The following is a 17914-nucleotide window of genomic DNA, read 5'->3' as shown; positions in this document are numbered from 1 at the left end:
GGTTTCTTGCAAGGAGCTGGCGGATGTTGATTGACATCTCAGTGTGCGGCTGCCTCAGCCTCTCTCCTAAGTCACCTCTCGGCCTCCCTCCTGCTGCCTCAAGTCAGCAAAAATACCTCCCTGCGCAGAATGCCATATGTGTGCCGGTGCCTGTGTGATGTCAGGGGAGCTGCCCAATGGGAGGGCAGGGACGGGGCCCGCGAGTCTGCCCCGTGGGCTCCCTCATAAGGACCAGGGACAGCCCCAGTCCCCACTGAGGGTGTCTACACCGGCACGGGTTGCGTGGGCTCCCCTGTCGGATACTGGGCACCGAGGAGGGCTATGGTCTGCTGAGTGGCAGGGGACGCGAGGTGGGAGACGCTCTGAGACCAGCTGACCAACCAGGGCTTGTGAGAGGCAGAGACAGGCCGAGCCCAGGTGGGACGGGGCTTACAGCACTGTGGGGCAGCCATGGAGAACTCCCACGCAAAGACCGTGGAGGAGTGTCTGGCCTACTTTGGGGTGAGCGAGAACTCTGGCCTGACACCTGAACAGGTGAAGAAGAACCTGGACAAATACGGCCCCAACGGTGAGTGCTGGCAGCGCCCTCATTGTCACACACCTGGCTGGACCAGCCACCAGGGCGGGGAGAGACGTGGCGGAGAGAGGTGGAGGGAGAAAGAGTCCGAGCAAGGAAGAATGATGGAGAATGAGGAACATAGAGTTTGCTTGTGTCGGGGTAGGGGGAATGTCTGGGGCTAAGGAGTGAGAAAGGAGGCAAACAGGCAGACAGAGCTGGAGAGAATGGAACAGGTGGCTAAGGGTGCATGCGGTTGGCTGGACACAGAGAGGCAGGGATGGAGCGAGAGACACTGAGCGAGGCTGGCATCAGCCACTGGGCCCTGGGAGGGGTGTAGCAGCATGAAGGGAGCCAGGTATCAGAGCAAGAATCAGCAGGGCTCCCAGAGCCACATATTGGAGCCCGGAGATCCATGTATTGCATCTCGGGGAGCTGCGTATCAGAGCCGGGGGACCGTGTATTGGACCCCGGGAGCCACATATCACAGCCTGGGGAGCCACGTATGAGAGCCCAGGGAGCAGTGTATGAGTGCCTGGGAAGTCACATATCAGAACCCTGGGCAGCTGCGTATCAGAGCCTGGGGGGGCTATGTATCAGAACCCTGGGACCCGCCTATTCGAGCCCATGAAGCCACGTATTGCAGCCCGGGGAGCCAAGTATCGTAGCCAGGGTAGCCACGTATCAGAGCCCTGGGGACCATGTATTGCAGACTGGGGAGCTGCGTATCAGAGCCCAGTGGGCCACGTATCGCAGCCTGGGGAGCTGCGTATCAGAAACAAGGTCAGAGCCTATCACAGAGAAGCCAAAGATGTACACACAGGCAAGGCCCGGCTGTCCTGGGGACAAGGCAGCTGCTCCTTGGCTAAGAATAACCCGCCTGTAATTCGCTCTGGAATGGATCGGACACCAGAGATGCTGCATGGGGCGGGGGGCATCCTTCACTCTGTGCCTCCTGTCCTGGCACAGGGTTAAGGGGAGCCTCTAATGCCGGCGGGGCAGGAAAGTCCTGTGCTGGGCCAGCATGTGTGGAAGTGATGGGTGGCTCAGACTGCAACTGAGGATGGGCATGATCACAAGAACACCATGGTGCCTCTCCTAACCCCTCCATATCCTCCAGCTTCCTGCCACCCCCAGCCCGTCTGGGCTTGGTGCAGGTCCCAGAGCAGCAGGCCAAGGAGCTCAGGAATATTCAGCCCAGCTCAGGTCATTGCAGGAGAGTTTGTGAGTGAGAACTCATGTGCGAATGACTATGTTTGTCTGCATCTATGTGTGTGAGGGCGTGGTCATGTGTGTGTGAGGGTGTATAGGTGTGTACGGGCGTTCCTGTATGTATGAAGGTGAGTTCACATGGGTGTGGGTGTGTTTACATGTGTGTGTGCAGGTGTGTTCATGTATGTGAGGGCATGTTTACAGGGCATGTTTACACCAGTGCGCATGTGCGCACCCCATTCTCTGCATGTCTATGCAGCCCCAGCTAGGTAAATATAGGGCCCTGGTACCTCATTTCAGCTGAGTCCATCCCGCTCCCATTTCACCCCATTAATTTTTGGGGGCCCTGCCCCCCTTTTCTTCCTCTTGTCAGCCCAGCATGTGTCTCAGTGTGTTGTGCACACACAATCTCCCCTTAGCCTGCCAAAAGCGCCAGGGCTCAAGGTCCCATGCCCTGTACGACCCTGGGCTGGGATATTGTGCCCCAGGCCAATGAATCCATCTGCCCTGTTTGTGTGCCATGTCCCCTCATTTGGGGCTCATTCCTGTCTTCCCCATGCGCAGCATGCGCCCTGCCCTGGGGGTTCCCTGCTCACGGTGCTAACCAGCCTCTTCTCCTCTCTTCCTTTACTTCTGTGGCGGTGGCGGCTCCATGGGCAGAGCTCCCGGCAGAGGAAGGTGAGTTCCAGCCACTGGTGGCCCCAAAACCACAAAGTGCCAGAGCCCATGGCAGCCACCGCCGGCCACATCCTCAGGCCAGTCCCAACCTCTCTCTAACCCAAACCTTGGGGCCAACCCCCCCCAACCCCATAACTCCCCATGGCCCCTCCAATAGCCCAGTGCACTCTATCACCCCAGAACCCAACCCCTGTGGCCAGCCCCCTGTCCTTAACCCACTGCTCCCAGGGCCCATGGCCCCTCTGATAGCCCAGTGCCTCTATTGCCCTATAGCTTTACCCCTGTGGCCAGCGCCCCCAAGGCCCTCCCTTGCCCCACAGCCCAACTCCCCAGCTCTGACCCCCATTCTGCATTCTGGCTCCAGCCCCTGGGTCTTGTAGGGCTGCCCGTTTTGGTTGCACGGATTGCTGGAGCTTTCATCACCTGATAGAATCTTTAATTCCTGGTGACTCTAGGACAGTCCTGGAGGGCTGGCACCCTAGTGACTTGGTGTTCCTCCCTCTGACCCCCTGTGCCCTCACACCCAAGGAAAATAGAGGTGGGATCCCTGAGGGGCGGGGGTATCCCTGCTGCTCCCTGACCCTGCCCCACTCCCCAGGCAAGTCCATCTGGGAGCTGGTGGTGGAGCAGTTTGAGGACCTGCTGGTGCGAATCCTGCTGTTGGCAGCCTGCATCTCCTTTGTGAGTGACGGGGGGCTGGGGTCCCAGGGTGTGGGAGGGGCTGCATCTCCTTTGTGAGTGACGGGGGGCTGGGGTCCTAGAGTGTGCGAGGGGCTGCATCTCCTTTGTGAGTGACGGGGGGCTGGGGTCCCAGTGTGTGGGAGGGGGATGCATCTCTTTGTGAGTGATGGGGGGCTGGGGTCCTAGGGTGTGGGAGGGGCTGCATCTCCTTTGTGAGTGACGGGGGGCTGGGGTCCCAGGGTGTGGGAGGGGCTGCATCTCCTTTGTGAGTGACGGGGGGCTGGGGTCCTAGAGTGTGCGAGGGGCTGCATCTCCTTTGTGAGTGACGGGGGGCTGGGGTCCCAGTGTGTGGGAGGGGGATGCATCTCTTTGTGAGTGATGGGGGGCTGGGGTCCTAGGGTGTGGGAGGGGCTGCATCTCCTTTGTGAGTGACGGGGGGCTGGGGTCCCAGGGTGTGGGAGGGGCTGCATCTCCTTTGTGAGTGATTGGGGGCTGGGGTTCTAGGGTGTAGGAGGGGCTGCATCTCCTTTGTGAGTGACGGGGGGCTGGGGTCCCAGGGTGTGGGAGGGACTGCATCTCCTTTGTGAGTGGGGGGAGGGCTGGGGGTCCCAGAAAGCTGGGGAGTCCCAGGCAACTAGGCAGAGGCTGCATCTTTGTCACAAGTAATTGGAGGTGCTGGGGGGTCCCAGAGCACTGCAACTCCATGAGTGACTGAGGGGTGTGAGAAGGCTAGGGGAAGGGCAGTGCTAGGAAGGGAGCTCTCTATGTATAACATGGGAACTGAGGAGTAAATTTTAGTGTGAGAGGCTGGTATGTCCTGGGAAACCCATGGGAGTAGAGCTTGGGAGCAGGGACTCCTGGGTTCTATCCCTGGCTCTGGGATGGGAGTGGGGTCTAGTGGTTGGGGGGGGGCGCTGGGAGTCAAGATTCCTGGATTCTATTCCTGACCCTGCCACAGGCTCTCTGTGCCTCTGTTTCCCCCTTTTGAGTGGGGTGGGGTGAAGTCTGGATCACTCCTACGTGCAAAGTACTGGGACGTGCCAGGGGACAGGTGTCCCTGGGCAAAGGCCAGGGGTACAGTCCCCACGCTGTGTCTCTGGCAGGGGTGCGGGGGCCTGGGGCTCCTCAGGCCAGGAGGGGAGCAGGCATTGCGCAGCATCTTGCATCGTCCTTCACCATGACCTTTCTGTGCGGAGGCCTGGCCCAGACCCGCTCGGAATTCAGTCTTGAAGGATTCAGTGTTGGCTCCCGAAGAGGCAGCATCTCAAGTGTCGGCAGCTGGGCCAGGGCTGTGGGTGGAAGGAGGGAGCCAGGGCTAGGGAGTGGAAAGAGGGAGGCCCAGGGCTGCGTCTGGCAGGTGTTAAAGGATGGGAGACCTTGGCTGGGTAGGCAGTGGAGGGACGAGGAACCCCTCCCCCCAGTGATTCTCCCCTCATGTGGCTCCATCAGCCGTCCTCCCATGTCCCCTTGATCTTGATATGTACTGGGGGGGTGGGGTGGCGACAGCTGGGACCCCCTGTCCCCTGCATGAGTGCAAGAGGCTTGTAAACTGATCTCAATCTCACTGGGCCTTGGATGAAACCTGAGTGGGCACAGTTGGGCCCAGCCTGGGCAAGGCTGTAGCACCCCTGTTGTATAACTGGGGAGGGGGAGGAGAGAGCTGGTATCTGTGCAAAAGTGGGAGACACTGGGGAGGTGGGGTTTCTAGGTAAGTGTGTGCACACGCCTGTGGCTGCATTGCTGCAGGAGTGAGTCAGAGGCCTGGCCCCTGTGTCTGGGGAGGTGTGTATTGTGCTGTGCATGTGTGCATGCCTGAGGGTGTACTCTCGGTGCAGGGGTGCTTTGCTCAGTAGGGGTGGGGTGCATTGCTGTAGGTGTGGGATGCGTCTGTGCACCTAGCTGTGCAGGGTGTGTGGGTGAAATCCAACCATCCCCAGAGTCAGAGCAGCAGGAGGTGACACCCCAGCACCTCAGGAGCCCTGGGGCAGTAAACCTGCCACTTACCAAGCTGATTGTGACCAGGTAGAGGGGATGAGCCAGAAAAAGATTCTATTTTGGGGTAAGATAGATTGATGAGTGTGTATGGAGATAGATAGATAGATGGAGGGAGGGGTAACCACTCTCTGACTTTTTGCCTATCACTTATAATCACTTAAAATCCGTCTTTTGAAATCAATAAACTTTCTCTAATGTTTTTCCTTATCAGTGAGTTTGACTGAAGTGCTCGGTAAACCTGCCCAGGTCACAAAGGCTGGTGTATGCCCACTTTCCACTGAAGAAGTGGTGAAACAATTAATAAACTTGCATTGCTCAAGAAAAGGTCTTGAGCGGTGCCAGATGGTTTATGACAGTGGTACAAGGCTGGGAGCTGGGGTGATTTGGTGGTTGCCTTGGTCTGTGTGATTTGTGAATGACTCTGGGAGCATTCATGCAATCTAGCTGGGTGTGGGGCTCCATATGTGGTTGTACTGAGTGGAAACAGCACTAGGAGGGGTTTGCTGCTTGTCACCAGTGAGGCATTGTGAGAGACAACCCAGCTTAGTGAGTTAAGGGGACACAGCAGTCCCACAGTGCCATGTTGCACCCAGGGATCTCATCATATACCCTATCTATCTATCTATCTATCTATCTATCTATCTATCTTATAAGAATGGCCAGACTGGGTTAGAACAAAGGTTCATTTAGCCCAATATCCTGTCTTCCAACAGTGACCAGTGCCAGGTGCCCAAGAAGGATGAACAGAATGGGGAATCATCAAGTGATCCATTCCCTGTCACCCATTCCCAGCTTCTGGCAAAGAGAGGCTAGGGACACCATCCCTCCTCATCCTGGCTAATAGCCATTGATGGACCTATCCTCTATGAACTTATCTAGTTCTTTTTTGAACACTGTTATGGTCTTGGCCTTTACAGCATCCTCTCGCAAAGAGTCCCACAGACTGTGTGTTGCATGAAGAAATATTTTCTTTTGTTTGTTTTAAACCTGCTGCCTATTAATTCCATTGGGTGACCCCTAGTTCTTGTGTTATGAGAAAGAGTAAATAATACTTTATTACCTACTTTATCTGCAACAGTCATGAATTTATAGACCTCTATCCTATCCCCCCTTAGTCATCTCTTTTCCAAGCTGAGAAGTCCCAATACTATTAATCTCTCCTTACACTGAAGCTGTTCCATGCCCCTAACTATTTTTGTTGTTGCCCTTTTTTGAACCTTTTCCAATTCCAATAGATCTTTTTTGAGATGGGGCGACCACATCTGCACGCAGTGTTCAAGATGTGGGCGTACAATGGGTTTATATAGAGGCAATATAATATTTTCTGTCCTATTATTTATCCCTTTCTTAATGATTCCCAACATTCCATTCACTTTTTTTGACTGCTGCTGTATAGATGGCCACGTCTAGACTACGCGCTGTATCGGCGCGTTAAAATCGATTGCTCGGGGATCGATATATCGCGTCTAATCTAGACGGGATATATCGATCCCTGAGCACGCTTATATCGATTCCGGAACTCCACCAACCCCAACGGAGTTCCGGAATCGACATGGCGAGCCGCGGACATCGATCCCGCGCGGTGAGGACGGGTGAGTAAATCGATTTTAGATATTCGTATTCAGCTGCGTTATTCACGTAGCTGAAATTGCATATCTAAAATCGATTTTACCCCGTAGTGTAGACCAGCCCGATGTTTTCAGAGAACTATCCACGATGACTCCAAGATCTCCTTCTTGAGTGGTAACAGTTAATTTAGACCCCATCATTTTATATGTATAGTTGGGATTATGTTTTCCAATGTGCATTACTTTGCATTATCAACACTGAATATCATCTGCCATTTTGTTGCCCAGTCACCCAGTTTTGTAAGATCCTTTTGTAGCTCTTCGCAGTCTGCCTGGGACTTAACTATCTTGAGTAATTTTGTATCATCTTCCAATTTTGCCACCACATTATTTACCCCTTTTTCCAGATCGTTTATGAATATGTTAAATAAGACTGGTCCCAGTACAGACCCGTGGGGGACACCACTATTTACCTCTCTCCATTCTGAGAACTGACCATTTATTCCTACCCTTTGTTTCCTATCTTTCAACCAGTTACTGATCCATGAGAGAACCTTCCCATGACAGCTTACTTAAGCACCTTTGGTTAGGGACCTTGTCAAAGGTTTTCTGAAAATCTAAGTACAGTATATCCACTGGATCCCCCTTATCCGCAGGCTTGTTGACCCCCTCAAAGAATTCTATTAGAGTGGTGAGGCATGATTTCCCCTTACAAAAACCATGTTGGCTCTTCCCCAACAAATTATGTTCATCTGTGTGTCTGACAATTTTGTTCTTTACTACAGTTTCAATCAGTTTGTCCAGTACTGAAGACAGACTTACCAGCCTGTGATTGCCAGGGTCTCCTCTGGAGCCCTTTTTAAAAATTGGCGTCACATTAGCTATCCTCCAGTCATTTGGTACAGAAAGCTGATTTAAATCAGAGGTTACAAACCACAGTTAGTAGTTCTCCAATTTCTCATTTGAGTTCCCTCAGAACTCTTGGGTGAATACCATCTGGTCCTGGTGACTTATTACTGTTTAGTTTATCCATTTGTTCCAAAACCTCCTCTAATGACACCTCAATCTGGGACAGTCCCTCAGATTTGTCACTTAAAAAGAATAGCTCAGGTTTAGGAATCTCCTTCAGATCCTCAATCGTGAAGATCGATGCAAAGAATTCATTTAGTTTCTCAGCAATGTCCTTATCGTCCTTGAGTGCTCCTTTAGCATCTTGATCATCTAGTGGACCCACAGGTTGTCGAGCAGGCTTCCTGCTTCTGATGTACTTAAAAATGTTTTTGCTCTTACTTTTTGAATCTTTGGCTAGCTGTTCTTCAGATTCTTTTTTGGCCTTCCTAACTATATTTTTACAATTCACTTGCCAGAATTTATGCTCTTTCCTATTTTCCTCACTAGGATTTAACTTCCACTTTTTAAAGGATGCCTTTTTGTCTCTCACTGCTTCTTTTATTTTGTTGTTTAGCCATGGTGGCTCTTTTACTATGTTTTTAAATTTGGGTTATACATTTAAGTTGAGCCTCTATTATGGTATCTTTAAAAAGTTTCCATGCAGGTTGTAGAGATCTTACTTTTGGCACCGAACCTTTTAATTTCTGTTTAACTAACATCCTCATTTTTGTGTAGCTGCCCTTTCTGAAATTAAATGGTACTGGGTTGGGTTGTTGTGGTGTTTTCCCTGCCACAGGGATGTTAAATTTCATTATATTATGGTCACTATTACCAAACGGTCCAGCTACATTCACCTCTTGGACCTGATCCTGTGCTCCACTTAGGACTAAATAAAGAATTGCCTCTCCTCTGGTGGGTTCCAGGACTAGCTGCTCTAAGAATCAAGCATTTAAGGTGTCAAGAAACTGTATCTCTGCATCCTGTCCTGAGGTGACACGTACCCAGTATGGGGGTAGTTGAAATCTCACATTGTTATTGAGTTTTTTATTTTTATAGCCTCTCTAATTTCCCTGAGCATTTCAAAGTCACCATCTGGGTCAGGTGGTTGGTAGTATCCCTACTGCTATCTAGCTGTATATCTAGCTATCCATCCATCCATCCACCCCCATACCCTCCCGGATCCTAGGCAGGGTCTGTGTAGCACTTGGCTTAAGGAAGTGGTTCTCAAACTTTTCTGCTGGTGACCCCTTTCACATCACAAGCCTCTGAGTGTAACCCCCCCCCCAATAAATTAAAAATATTTTTTATATATTTAACACCATTATAAATGCTTGAGGCAAAGTGGGGTTTGGGGTGGAAGCTGACAGCTCATGACCCCCATGTAATAACCCCATGACCCCCTCAAGGGGTCCCAACTCCCAGTTTGAAAACTCCTGGCTTAAGGGGACTCCTGATCTCAGTTGAGGTCTGTGTAGCACCTGGGGCAAGAGTCCATTATAATAGAAATACCCGAGAGACTAATGAGTGTTGAGAGCTAGGTAGCTACGTGAGGGAGTATGAGACAGGGCGTTGTGCACTGTGTGTGCAAATGGGAAGGCCTATAATGCTCCGAGTGCATGGGCTGGAGTGTAGTGTTCACGATGCGTGTGGGGAGTTCTGTGTGGGATGTATGTGAGAGAGACATGTAGTTCTTGGGGAGTAGGGGGGGTGTAGTGCTCTGGCTGTGTGTCTAAGAAACTGTAGCGCTCTGAGCATCTGTGGGAGGTGTGCAGCTAGGTGGGGGAAGGAGAGAGGTGTAGCACTATGTATGTGTGGTGTGAGAGACAGAGAAGGTGCAGAACTGTCTGTGTGTCTGGGGGAGGGTGTAGAGTTGTGGAGGGGTGTAGCACTTTTGCTATGTGGTGTGAAGGGTATAGAACTCTGGCTGTGTGTCTAAGTGGGCATAGCTCTGTGGAGGACAGGGGAGGGGTACAGCACGGTGTGAGTGTAATTCTGTGTGTGCATGTGGAAGCGTATAATGCAAGGGGGTGATGTATCTCTCTGGCCATGTGGGTGAGAAGGGTGTGGCTCTGTGGAGGGGGAGAGGAAGTAAGAAGTGTAGCTTTCTGGCCATGTGGATGGGAGGGGTGTAGAACTCTGTGGGGGGGAGGGTGGTGGTGAAGCTTTGGGGCTATGGCTGTGGGTGGAAGGGGAGTAGCATTCAAGGGTGTGTGGGGAGTGTGAGGGAGAGTGTAGCTCTGTGGAGGAGGGCAATGGAGAGCTGTAACTCCCTGGCCATGGGGTGGGAAGGGTGACTTGTGCTGTGCTGTAGCTCATACAGGCGTGACCCTGGCTGTGGCTCTGCCTCTCATAGGTGCTGGCCTGGTTTGAGGAAGGCGAGGAGACAGTCACTGCATTTGTGGAGCCATTCGTCATTTTGCTGATCCTCATCGCCAATGCCATCGTAGGAGTCTGGCAGGTAACCAAGGGCCAGCGACCACCCTCTCTATGTGCGAAGCAGGGTCAGGACAGATCAGTATCTGGATGGGAGAGTACTGAAGTGACCCAGGAGATAGGGCAGGCGACTTAGAAGGGTTGTTGATGTCAATGTCTCATCCTAGAAGGGGGCTACGTCTTGGCACTGGCCATGGGCCTTTGTGTAAACAGCCCCAGTGCCCCACCCCAGAGGTGGCCGCACCTCAACACCAAGCGACGGATCGCTGTATAAACAGCCCCCTGCATCCCAACCTATATCTCAGTGCTGGTCGCAGTACACCCAGCACTTGGGGGCTGTGGGCAGGTGGGTGTGACTGTTTGTGCTGCCCTGGCAGGAGAGGAACGCTGAAAACGCCATCGAGGCCCTGAAGGAGTATGAACCCGAGATGGGCAAGGTGTACCGTGCAGATAGGAAGTCTGTGCAGAGAATCAAGGCCCGGGACATGGTCCCCGGCGACATTGCCGAGGTGGCTGGTGAGTGTGTGGCCGTGAGCACATGGGGTTCAAGGTGCTGAAGGCACCATGGGGCAAAGGGCAGGGGGCATTCTCAAGGCAATGGTTAAACACACCCTGTGCGCTGAGGATTGAAGGATCAGGGATGACATCCCAATCATGCTGGTGCCATGATTACCCACAATGCCCTTGGAGGATCACCAACGCTCTTCACCCTTCCCCTCTGCGAGGGTGTCAGGGGCAGTGGGGGCTGGCTAAGCAGGGCCTCCCAGCAGCTCTCAGCCTTGTTTACTGCCTGGCCCCAGCCTGCCCTGACCCCAGCTTGTAGGGCAGACGCAGCCTCATTCTCCATGTGCTGGGAGGCGGGTGTTTGGGAACAGACAGTCCCTGGCCCCAGCTGAAAGTGGAGCCCCGTGGAATCCCCTTTGCACTGCACTTGTTCAGTGACAGGTGTTCCTGGACCTGGGCTGCAGCCAATGCTTCTATCATGCCACTGCCCCCCCCAGCCTGGGGGGAGAGACCCTCTATCCCCCACACCAACCCTGTCTCTGCCCCTCCCTGCAGGCTGGGGGGATGACCTTATATCCCCCTTCTCAGTGCCCCCAGCTGTGCCAGCCAGCCAGCCGGGAGCCCTGACCTCGCCATCTCCTTGAGAGCCCCCTGGGCAAAGGGGTGGGGGGGCTGGGGCACCGGGAACTCCTTCTATGGCAGTGCCAAGCGGCCAGGGCTGCAGGAATGTGATGAGCCAGGCTTACGAGGACAGGGCCGGTAGGATATAGAGGGCACCGCCGGAGAGGTGGGAGGAGGGAGACACTTACTGAGCTGACAGGAAGGGTCCCAGCACAGGGGAGCGGCTAGGGTTACACTGCCGGGGGGCCTGATCCCCAGCTGGAATAGAGGGACTGGTACCCTGGCTAGGCATGGACAGGGAGAGAAGATCCAGCATTTCCTCTCCCTGTATAACCTCCTCCACACCCCTGGCTGTCTGGCTCCCTCCCGCCATGCATTCGCCCAGTGTTGTGTGTTGCTGACACCCAGGGGCCATGTTCCCCGAGATGCTGCTCCAACACTCTCAACCCAAAGTCACACAGCCCCCTCACCCTTTTGACCTGAGCATCCCCTGCAGCCTTGCTGAGAGGGGGTGGGATGCAGGGTCTGCCCTCCAGACTCTGGTAGTGGGGACACCCCTTCCCCCCCATCCATCCATCACAGCGTGTCCTGTGCCTCTCCCTGCAGTGGGTGACAAGGTGCCAGCTGATATCCGCATCATCTCCATCAAATCCACCACCCTGCGTGTGGACCAGTCCATTCTGACAGGTACAGGGGCTGGCGGGGGGGGGGGGCAGAACCAGCCCGGGGAGCTGGGCTGAGAGGAAAAGAACTGGGGTGGGGGCTGGTCTGGGGTGGGAAAGAACTGGGCTGGGGGCCTAAGAGCAACAAAACTGAGCTGGAAGGGACAGAACTGCGAGGCAGCCATGAGAAATACAAGCTTGTGATTGTGAGTCTGTAGCCAGTGCAGCTGGTGTGTGTGTGTGTCTGGGGGGAGGTGTACGTTGGGGGGTGTCTAGGAGATGTTTGTGTATGTGTCACTGTGTGTGGGTAGGGGTGTTTCTAAGGGTGACTTTGCCTCTCTGACTGTGTCTGTGTGTCGGTCAGTGGGTGAGTGAGTCTCGCTGGGGTGGAGGGAGGAGGCCATCTCTAAGTTCCTGTTCTGCTCCCTGTGTGTCCATGTGTCTGGGCCTGTTTGCATCTGTGGGTGCCCATCTGTCCATGTGGTGGGGATGTCTGGGTGTCTGTCTGGCAGGACTCCTGGTGCCCTCGTACCATGTGCTCAGCCCTCTCTGCTCCTCCTGCCAGGTGAGTCGGTCTCTGTTATCAAGCACACGGAGCCTGTCCCGGACCCTCGCGCTGTCAACCAGGACAAGAAGAACATGCTCTTCTCGGTGAATGTTGCACAAGGGCTTGAACATCACTCCCCCCATGCTAAGGGCTGCCCCTCTGCCCTCTCAGCCAGAGAGTTGCCCCCCAGATCACCCTCTAACATGGATTCCCAGGCCCTGTGCTCTCTTGGCTCCGTACGGCCCCTGGGAGGACACCCCTTCAGTGTGACAGCCCTTCTCGGGGGTCCACTCTATCACAGGTGTTAAGCTCTGGGCTCCAGCATCTCCTGGAACCTTACCTTTCTGAGCCATCAGTACCACTGTCTCTGCTGTTGGGCCCCCTCATGGAGTTCCCTCTCTCTGGACCTCCGAGGCCTCCATTCCCAGAGGAAGCAATGCCCCCCAATCTGTAGCTTGCAGCGACTCTCAGCCAGCGTCACACAGGAGATTTATTGAGTGTCTGAACCTAGCCCAGGCAGTTCTCAGGGCCCAGCTAGGTCTGTCCCCATCCAGGTGGACTTTGGCTGTTCTCATTCTCCCAGGTCCAGCAGCCCCCTCCTTCCAGCCAAGCCTCCTATATCACCTGTCCCCTCAGTCCCTCCTTGTCCTTTGTGTTTGGTCCTGGGCAAACATGTCACCTGGGACCTCCTCTCTTCCATCCTTTGTTCCCCTCTGGCTGGAACCAGCTGGTCAGGTCACCAGGGTCCTCTCTCCGCAGGCCATTGTCCTCCCAGTAGCCTGAACTGCCTGACTTCCAAGCTTGGGGGCCGGTTCACAGTCACCAGTTGCTAGGGTACCCAAGCTCCAGGCCATTGTCTGGGGTCCAGGCTGCTAGGCAAAGTCACACCTGGTCTTCTGCAACAACAAACCCCCTCACCCACCCCCCTGTTACACACACAGCATGCAGGAAACTGAGGCACTCATAGTGTTCATGAAAACCATTAAGAAAATCCTCTGCTTCATGTTAGCCCCACCCTGCATCCCAACTGGAGTCACTCCCACTCTGCACCCAGCCAGAGAGCTACCCCAGGTCATCCCCACCCTGCACCCAGCCAGAGAGCTACCCCCACGGTCACCCCCGCCCTGCATCTCCACAACCAAAAGCTACAGCTCAGGGTCATCCCCAGACTAGAGACCTGCCCCTGGGGGACACCACTGCCCCCAGCCCTGCAGGCCAGACAGAGCTTTGCCCCGGTCCCCTGTCCTGGGCTCCACGGGGTCTCCGTGCACACTCCCTGTTGGTACCGCTGCTTCTCCTCCTCTGCCAACCCCCCTTGCTGTCTCCCCCTGCAGGGCACCAATGTGGCAGCTGGCAAGGCTGTGGGCATCGTCATTGCCACAGGGGTGGGCACCGAGATCGGAAAGATCCGGGATGAAATGGTGGCCACAGAGCAGGAGAAGACGCCGCTGCAGCAGAAGCTGGATGAGTTCGGGGAGCAGCTGTCCAAGGTCATCTCGCTCATCTGCGTGGCCGTCTGGCTCATCAATATTGGCCACTTCAATGACCCCGTCCACGGTGGCTCCTGGATCCGCGGTGCCATCTACTACTTCAAGATCGCCGTGGCCCTGGCCGTGGCCGCCATTCCTGAAGGTCAGTCTATGCGGCTGCGGGGCCTGGCGTCTGCCTGCACTTCGGAGCCATTCCAGGGGCTGTGTGTCCGGGCTCCTTCTGAGTCCCAGCAGCCCTCTGGAGGTGAACAGATTCCAAATGTTCCTGGCCCTGCCCCTTCCTGGTCCAGAGTAGGCACTGGCAGTGACTCCATGGTAACACGCTGGGATTAACCTCTGCTCCCCTCCCCTGCAGGTCTCCCTGCCGTCATCACCACCTGCCTGGCCCTGGGCACCCGCCGCATGGCCAAGAAGAACGCCATTGTTCGGAGCCTGCCGTCTGTGGAGACGCTGGGCTGCACCTCAGTCATCTGCTCTGACAAGACCGGCACCCTCACCACCAACCAGATGTCCGTGTGCAAGGTGAGGGGCGCCCCGCTCCCTGGACAGCCCCCTGTGTCCCCGCCACACAGCGCCTTGGGCCGCCCACCCTGACCTGTCTCTCTCTGTCTCTTGGCAGATGTTTGTCATTGAGAAGGTGGAGGGAGATGTCTGTTCCCTGAATGAGTTCAGCATCACCGGCTCCACCTATGCCCCTGAGGGAGAAGTGTGAGTGATCCCCAATATTCCCCGACATCCCACTTTCCCTGACACTCCCAACCTCAGCATCCCCATGGTCCCTGTCATCACCAGCATCTCCGGACTCCCAGCATTCTCCTGACCGCAACATCCACCATGGCCCTTGACATCCCCAACCCCAGCACCCCCTGACCCCTGACATACCCCAACCCCAGCATGCCTCATAACTCCTGACATTCCCTTGACCCCATGTGACACACCCTAGGGTACAACCTGAACCACTAAACTGTTGTGTCGCCTTAACTCTCCAGCCCATGGTGCCTCTTACACAGTCTTGCTAGTGACAAGCAGCCTCTCTAGGCTCTGCGCACACGCAGCCATGAGCATGTACAGTCACTCCCAGCAAAGTTACATGAATGTGCTCCCAATCACTCCTGAACTACGACCTGCAAATCCTTAGCCCCAGCCTTGCACCCCAGAAATGTGCACGTTACACTGCTCCGGACCCCAACCCTGAACTGTCCAAAACGTCTGTTAGGCTATAAGGTGCCACAGGATTCTCTGCTGCTTTTACAGATTCAGACTAACACGGCTACCCCTCTGATACTTGACACTCATGAACAGTCCATCGTTCCATCAAAAGGAATGATTGTGCCCCAGCTTTTGTTAACCTGACTAGAGATTCCCCTAACACTTCAACTGGTTTAGACAGAACAATAAAACCAGTTTATTAACCAGAGAATGAGAGAGTTTAAGTGATTATAAGTGTTAAGGAACAAAGGTCAGAATAGGTTACAGAAATACAAGATAAGCACACAACTATTTCCTAAATTTTACCCAGGCTAATAGTTTAAACCAAAAAGGTTTCTCCCACCCAAAAACTTCCAGCAGACCATGCTAACTGGAAAGCCTTCCAGTCAGGACCCCCCCGCCTCAGCCAGTTCTCCTATTTTCTTTCAAGCAATCTTATAGCCATGAGTAGAGGTAGGGGAGGAGTAGTAATTTGTGTGTTCTTTATTCTTATACCCCAACCCCTTGTGCTGGAAAAATCCTTGCTGAGTCATGGGGTTAGGCAGTTCCATTGCATATGTAGTCTGCAAACTGTCCTTCATATGAATTGTAAATTCTTTTGCCTATACCTTCCCCCCCCTCCCTGTCTTTTGAATGCCCAGTTAAACAGGTAATGGCTCTCTAGCACTTGTGCTCATTCTTTTTGTTTTTGTTTTTTCTGGGGAGTTAGTCTGTGGGTGTTCTCCAGAATTACAGCATATTTTAGCAACACACATATAGTACAATCTCATCATTTTACATGGAGTGCTTTTCCATACATTTTAACAGGACAATGGCGTTCAGTAGATTATGAGTTTTCAAATGATACCTCACAAGGTATACTTTGCACTAAATATATCATAACCATATAAAAGTGTTGAACATGGGGGTACAGGGTGTCAAACCTTGACACTCCCAGTCCCAGCATCGCCCATGACCCCGACATCCCTAACTCTAGCATCTCTCATGACCCTGACCCCCACTATCCTCAGCCACCGTGCAACCCCCACACTCCCAGCATCCCCATGACTCCACCCTGCCTTTGACCATCCCGCTGTGAAAACTTGTCATCATCCTTCTGTTGCTGCTAGCTGGTGTCCCCTCTCTCCCCATCTCTGTGTGTCCCTGCCTCCCCCTCCCCATCTCTGTGCACCCCCCTTTCTTCCCCAAATCTCATCTCCCCCTCACTCCCCTTCCCTGTGTCTCTGCAGGCTGAAGAATGACAAGCATGTGAAGGCTGGGCAGTACGATGGGCTGGTTGAACTGGCCACTATCTGTGCCCTCTGCAATGACTCCTCCCTGGATTACAATGAGGTGAATGCCCCGCATCCTGCCTGGACCACACTGCACCCCCCCATTCCCCAACCTGCCTGGATCACCCTCAAGCCCCCATTCCCCACCTTGCCTCGGTCACCCTGCACCCCCTCAGATCACCTTGCATCCTTCCATTCCCTGCCCTGCCTGACTCACCCTGCACCCAGCAGGTCACCCTGCAACCCCCATTCTCCATCACACCTGTGTGACCCGGCATCCCCCATTCTCCACTCTGCCTGGGTCACCCTGCACCCTCCATTCCTGACCTACCCTGGTCACCCTGCACCCCTCAGGTCACCCTGCACCCCGCATGCCCTATCCCAGCTGGATCACCTTGGCTTTCCCCCTCTTGGGTCAACCTCACCCCTCATCCTTCTCACTCCTACCTGGACCCAGGGCCAGATTTAGAGGTAGGCAGCCCAGGGACCCCTGGGGTTTCGGGCTTGTGGGGCACTGGGCTAAGGGTGCTGTTTTTTGTTGTTAGTAACAAGAAATGATGGAGGGCCTATTACTAAGGAATTAGTGGATTTACTGGAAGATAAGCAATGGAAATGTGAGGAAAGTGGTGGACAGTCATCCAGTTTTCCTGTTGGCATAAAGGCGAGTGAAGATAAAGAAGAACGTGGCTCACATGAAAAGGAAGGAAAGTAATGACAAAGAAAAATCTGGTTTATATTAAAAGGCGAGAAATGATAAAGAAGAATCAGCCTCCCATGATGAAACAGCAGTGAGAAAAATTGCACACCACAACTCGATACGTCAGACCTTGCTTCATGGCTGGCAATCCTAAACTTTGCCAATATGGATCGTACAATTTTCAACAGGGCAGGGAAAATCGAGGATATGATATTTCCAGTAAATGAGCAGAAGTGACACTTTTCAAAGTCATGCTGCGATAGAGTGCTTGAGAATGGTGAGAAACTGAATCGGCGTTGGCTAGTTTACTTGAAAGCAACTGACAAAGTGTTCTGGTTTTGTTGCAAAACATTTGACAAGAATGCCAAATCGTTGCTTGCATTTTCTGGGTACAGTTACTGGCATAACTTAGCTGATGTTCTGAAGCAACATGAAAAGTCACTCAGCCATTTTACAGCCTACTCCAAATGGATGGAGGTCGAATCCAGGCTCAAGCTAAATAAATGCACAGGTGCAGAAAGCCAGCGCATTAGTAATGTAGCAGCACAGTATTGGAGGAACATGCTCGAGCATCTGATCTCAACCACCCTCTTCCTCATAGATGTAGAGTGACTGTTATATTGGAGGTGGAGGGGCAAACCATATATGCACACACTGAAGCCAGTTCCCTTGGTTCACTGGCTTGGGGGATGGGACCGCTTAAAAGAGGAGCTCCAGCTGCTGCTGGGAGCCACTCTGGCACTCCATGTTGCTGCTCCCTGCTGGGGCTGCTGCTGCTGTCTTGGGGATGCTACATGCCAGGCTCCTGCTTCCCCCCGCCCCGCCCATTCCCATATCCCCTTCTCTTCCCCATCCCCTCCCACTTCCACTCCCCACTGTCCCATGCCCCATATCCCTCC

The 17914-nt window shown here is 53.9% G+C and overlaps 1 protein-coding gene across 1 annotated transcript in view; it reads left to right on the top strand.

Moving 5' to 3' along the window:
- Positions 1 to 248: 248 nt before the first annotated feature.
- ATP2A1 (ATPase sarcoplasmic/endoplasmic reticulum Ca2+ transporting 1) overlaps positions 249 to 17914 on the top strand; it is a 40511-nt gene continuing 22845 nt past the window's right edge. The window contains exons 1-11 of the mRNA XM_075064665.1: positions 249 to 568; positions 2429 to 2446; positions 3045 to 3127; positions 9935 to 10039; positions 10392 to 10530; positions 11746 to 11826; positions 12367 to 12452; positions 13683 to 13980; positions 14194 to 14360; positions 14458 to 14546; positions 16277 to 16379. Coding sequence (XP_074920766.1) covers positions 451 to 568; positions 2429 to 2446; positions 3045 to 3127; positions 9935 to 10039; positions 10392 to 10530; positions 11746 to 11826; positions 12367 to 12452; positions 13683 to 13980; positions 14194 to 14360; positions 14458 to 14546; positions 16277 to 16379 — 1287 coding nt within the window. The 5' untranslated portion in view covers positions 249 to 450. The remainder of the gene's footprint in view (positions 569 to 2428; positions 2447 to 3044; positions 3128 to 9934; positions 10040 to 10391; positions 10531 to 11745; positions 11827 to 12366; positions 12453 to 13682; positions 13981 to 14193; positions 14361 to 14457; positions 14547 to 16276; positions 16380 to 17914) is intronic.

This window comes from Chelonoidis abingdonii, chromosome 4 (genome assembly GCF_003597395.2).
Source record: "Chelonoidis abingdonii isolate Lonesome George chromosome 4, CheloAbing_2.0, whole genome shotgun sequence".
NCBI classification, from domain to species: Eukaryota; Metazoa; Chordata; order Testudines; family Testudinidae; genus Chelonoidis; species Chelonoidis abingdonii.
This window is presented reverse-complemented; position numbering and strand designations above follow the sequence as displayed.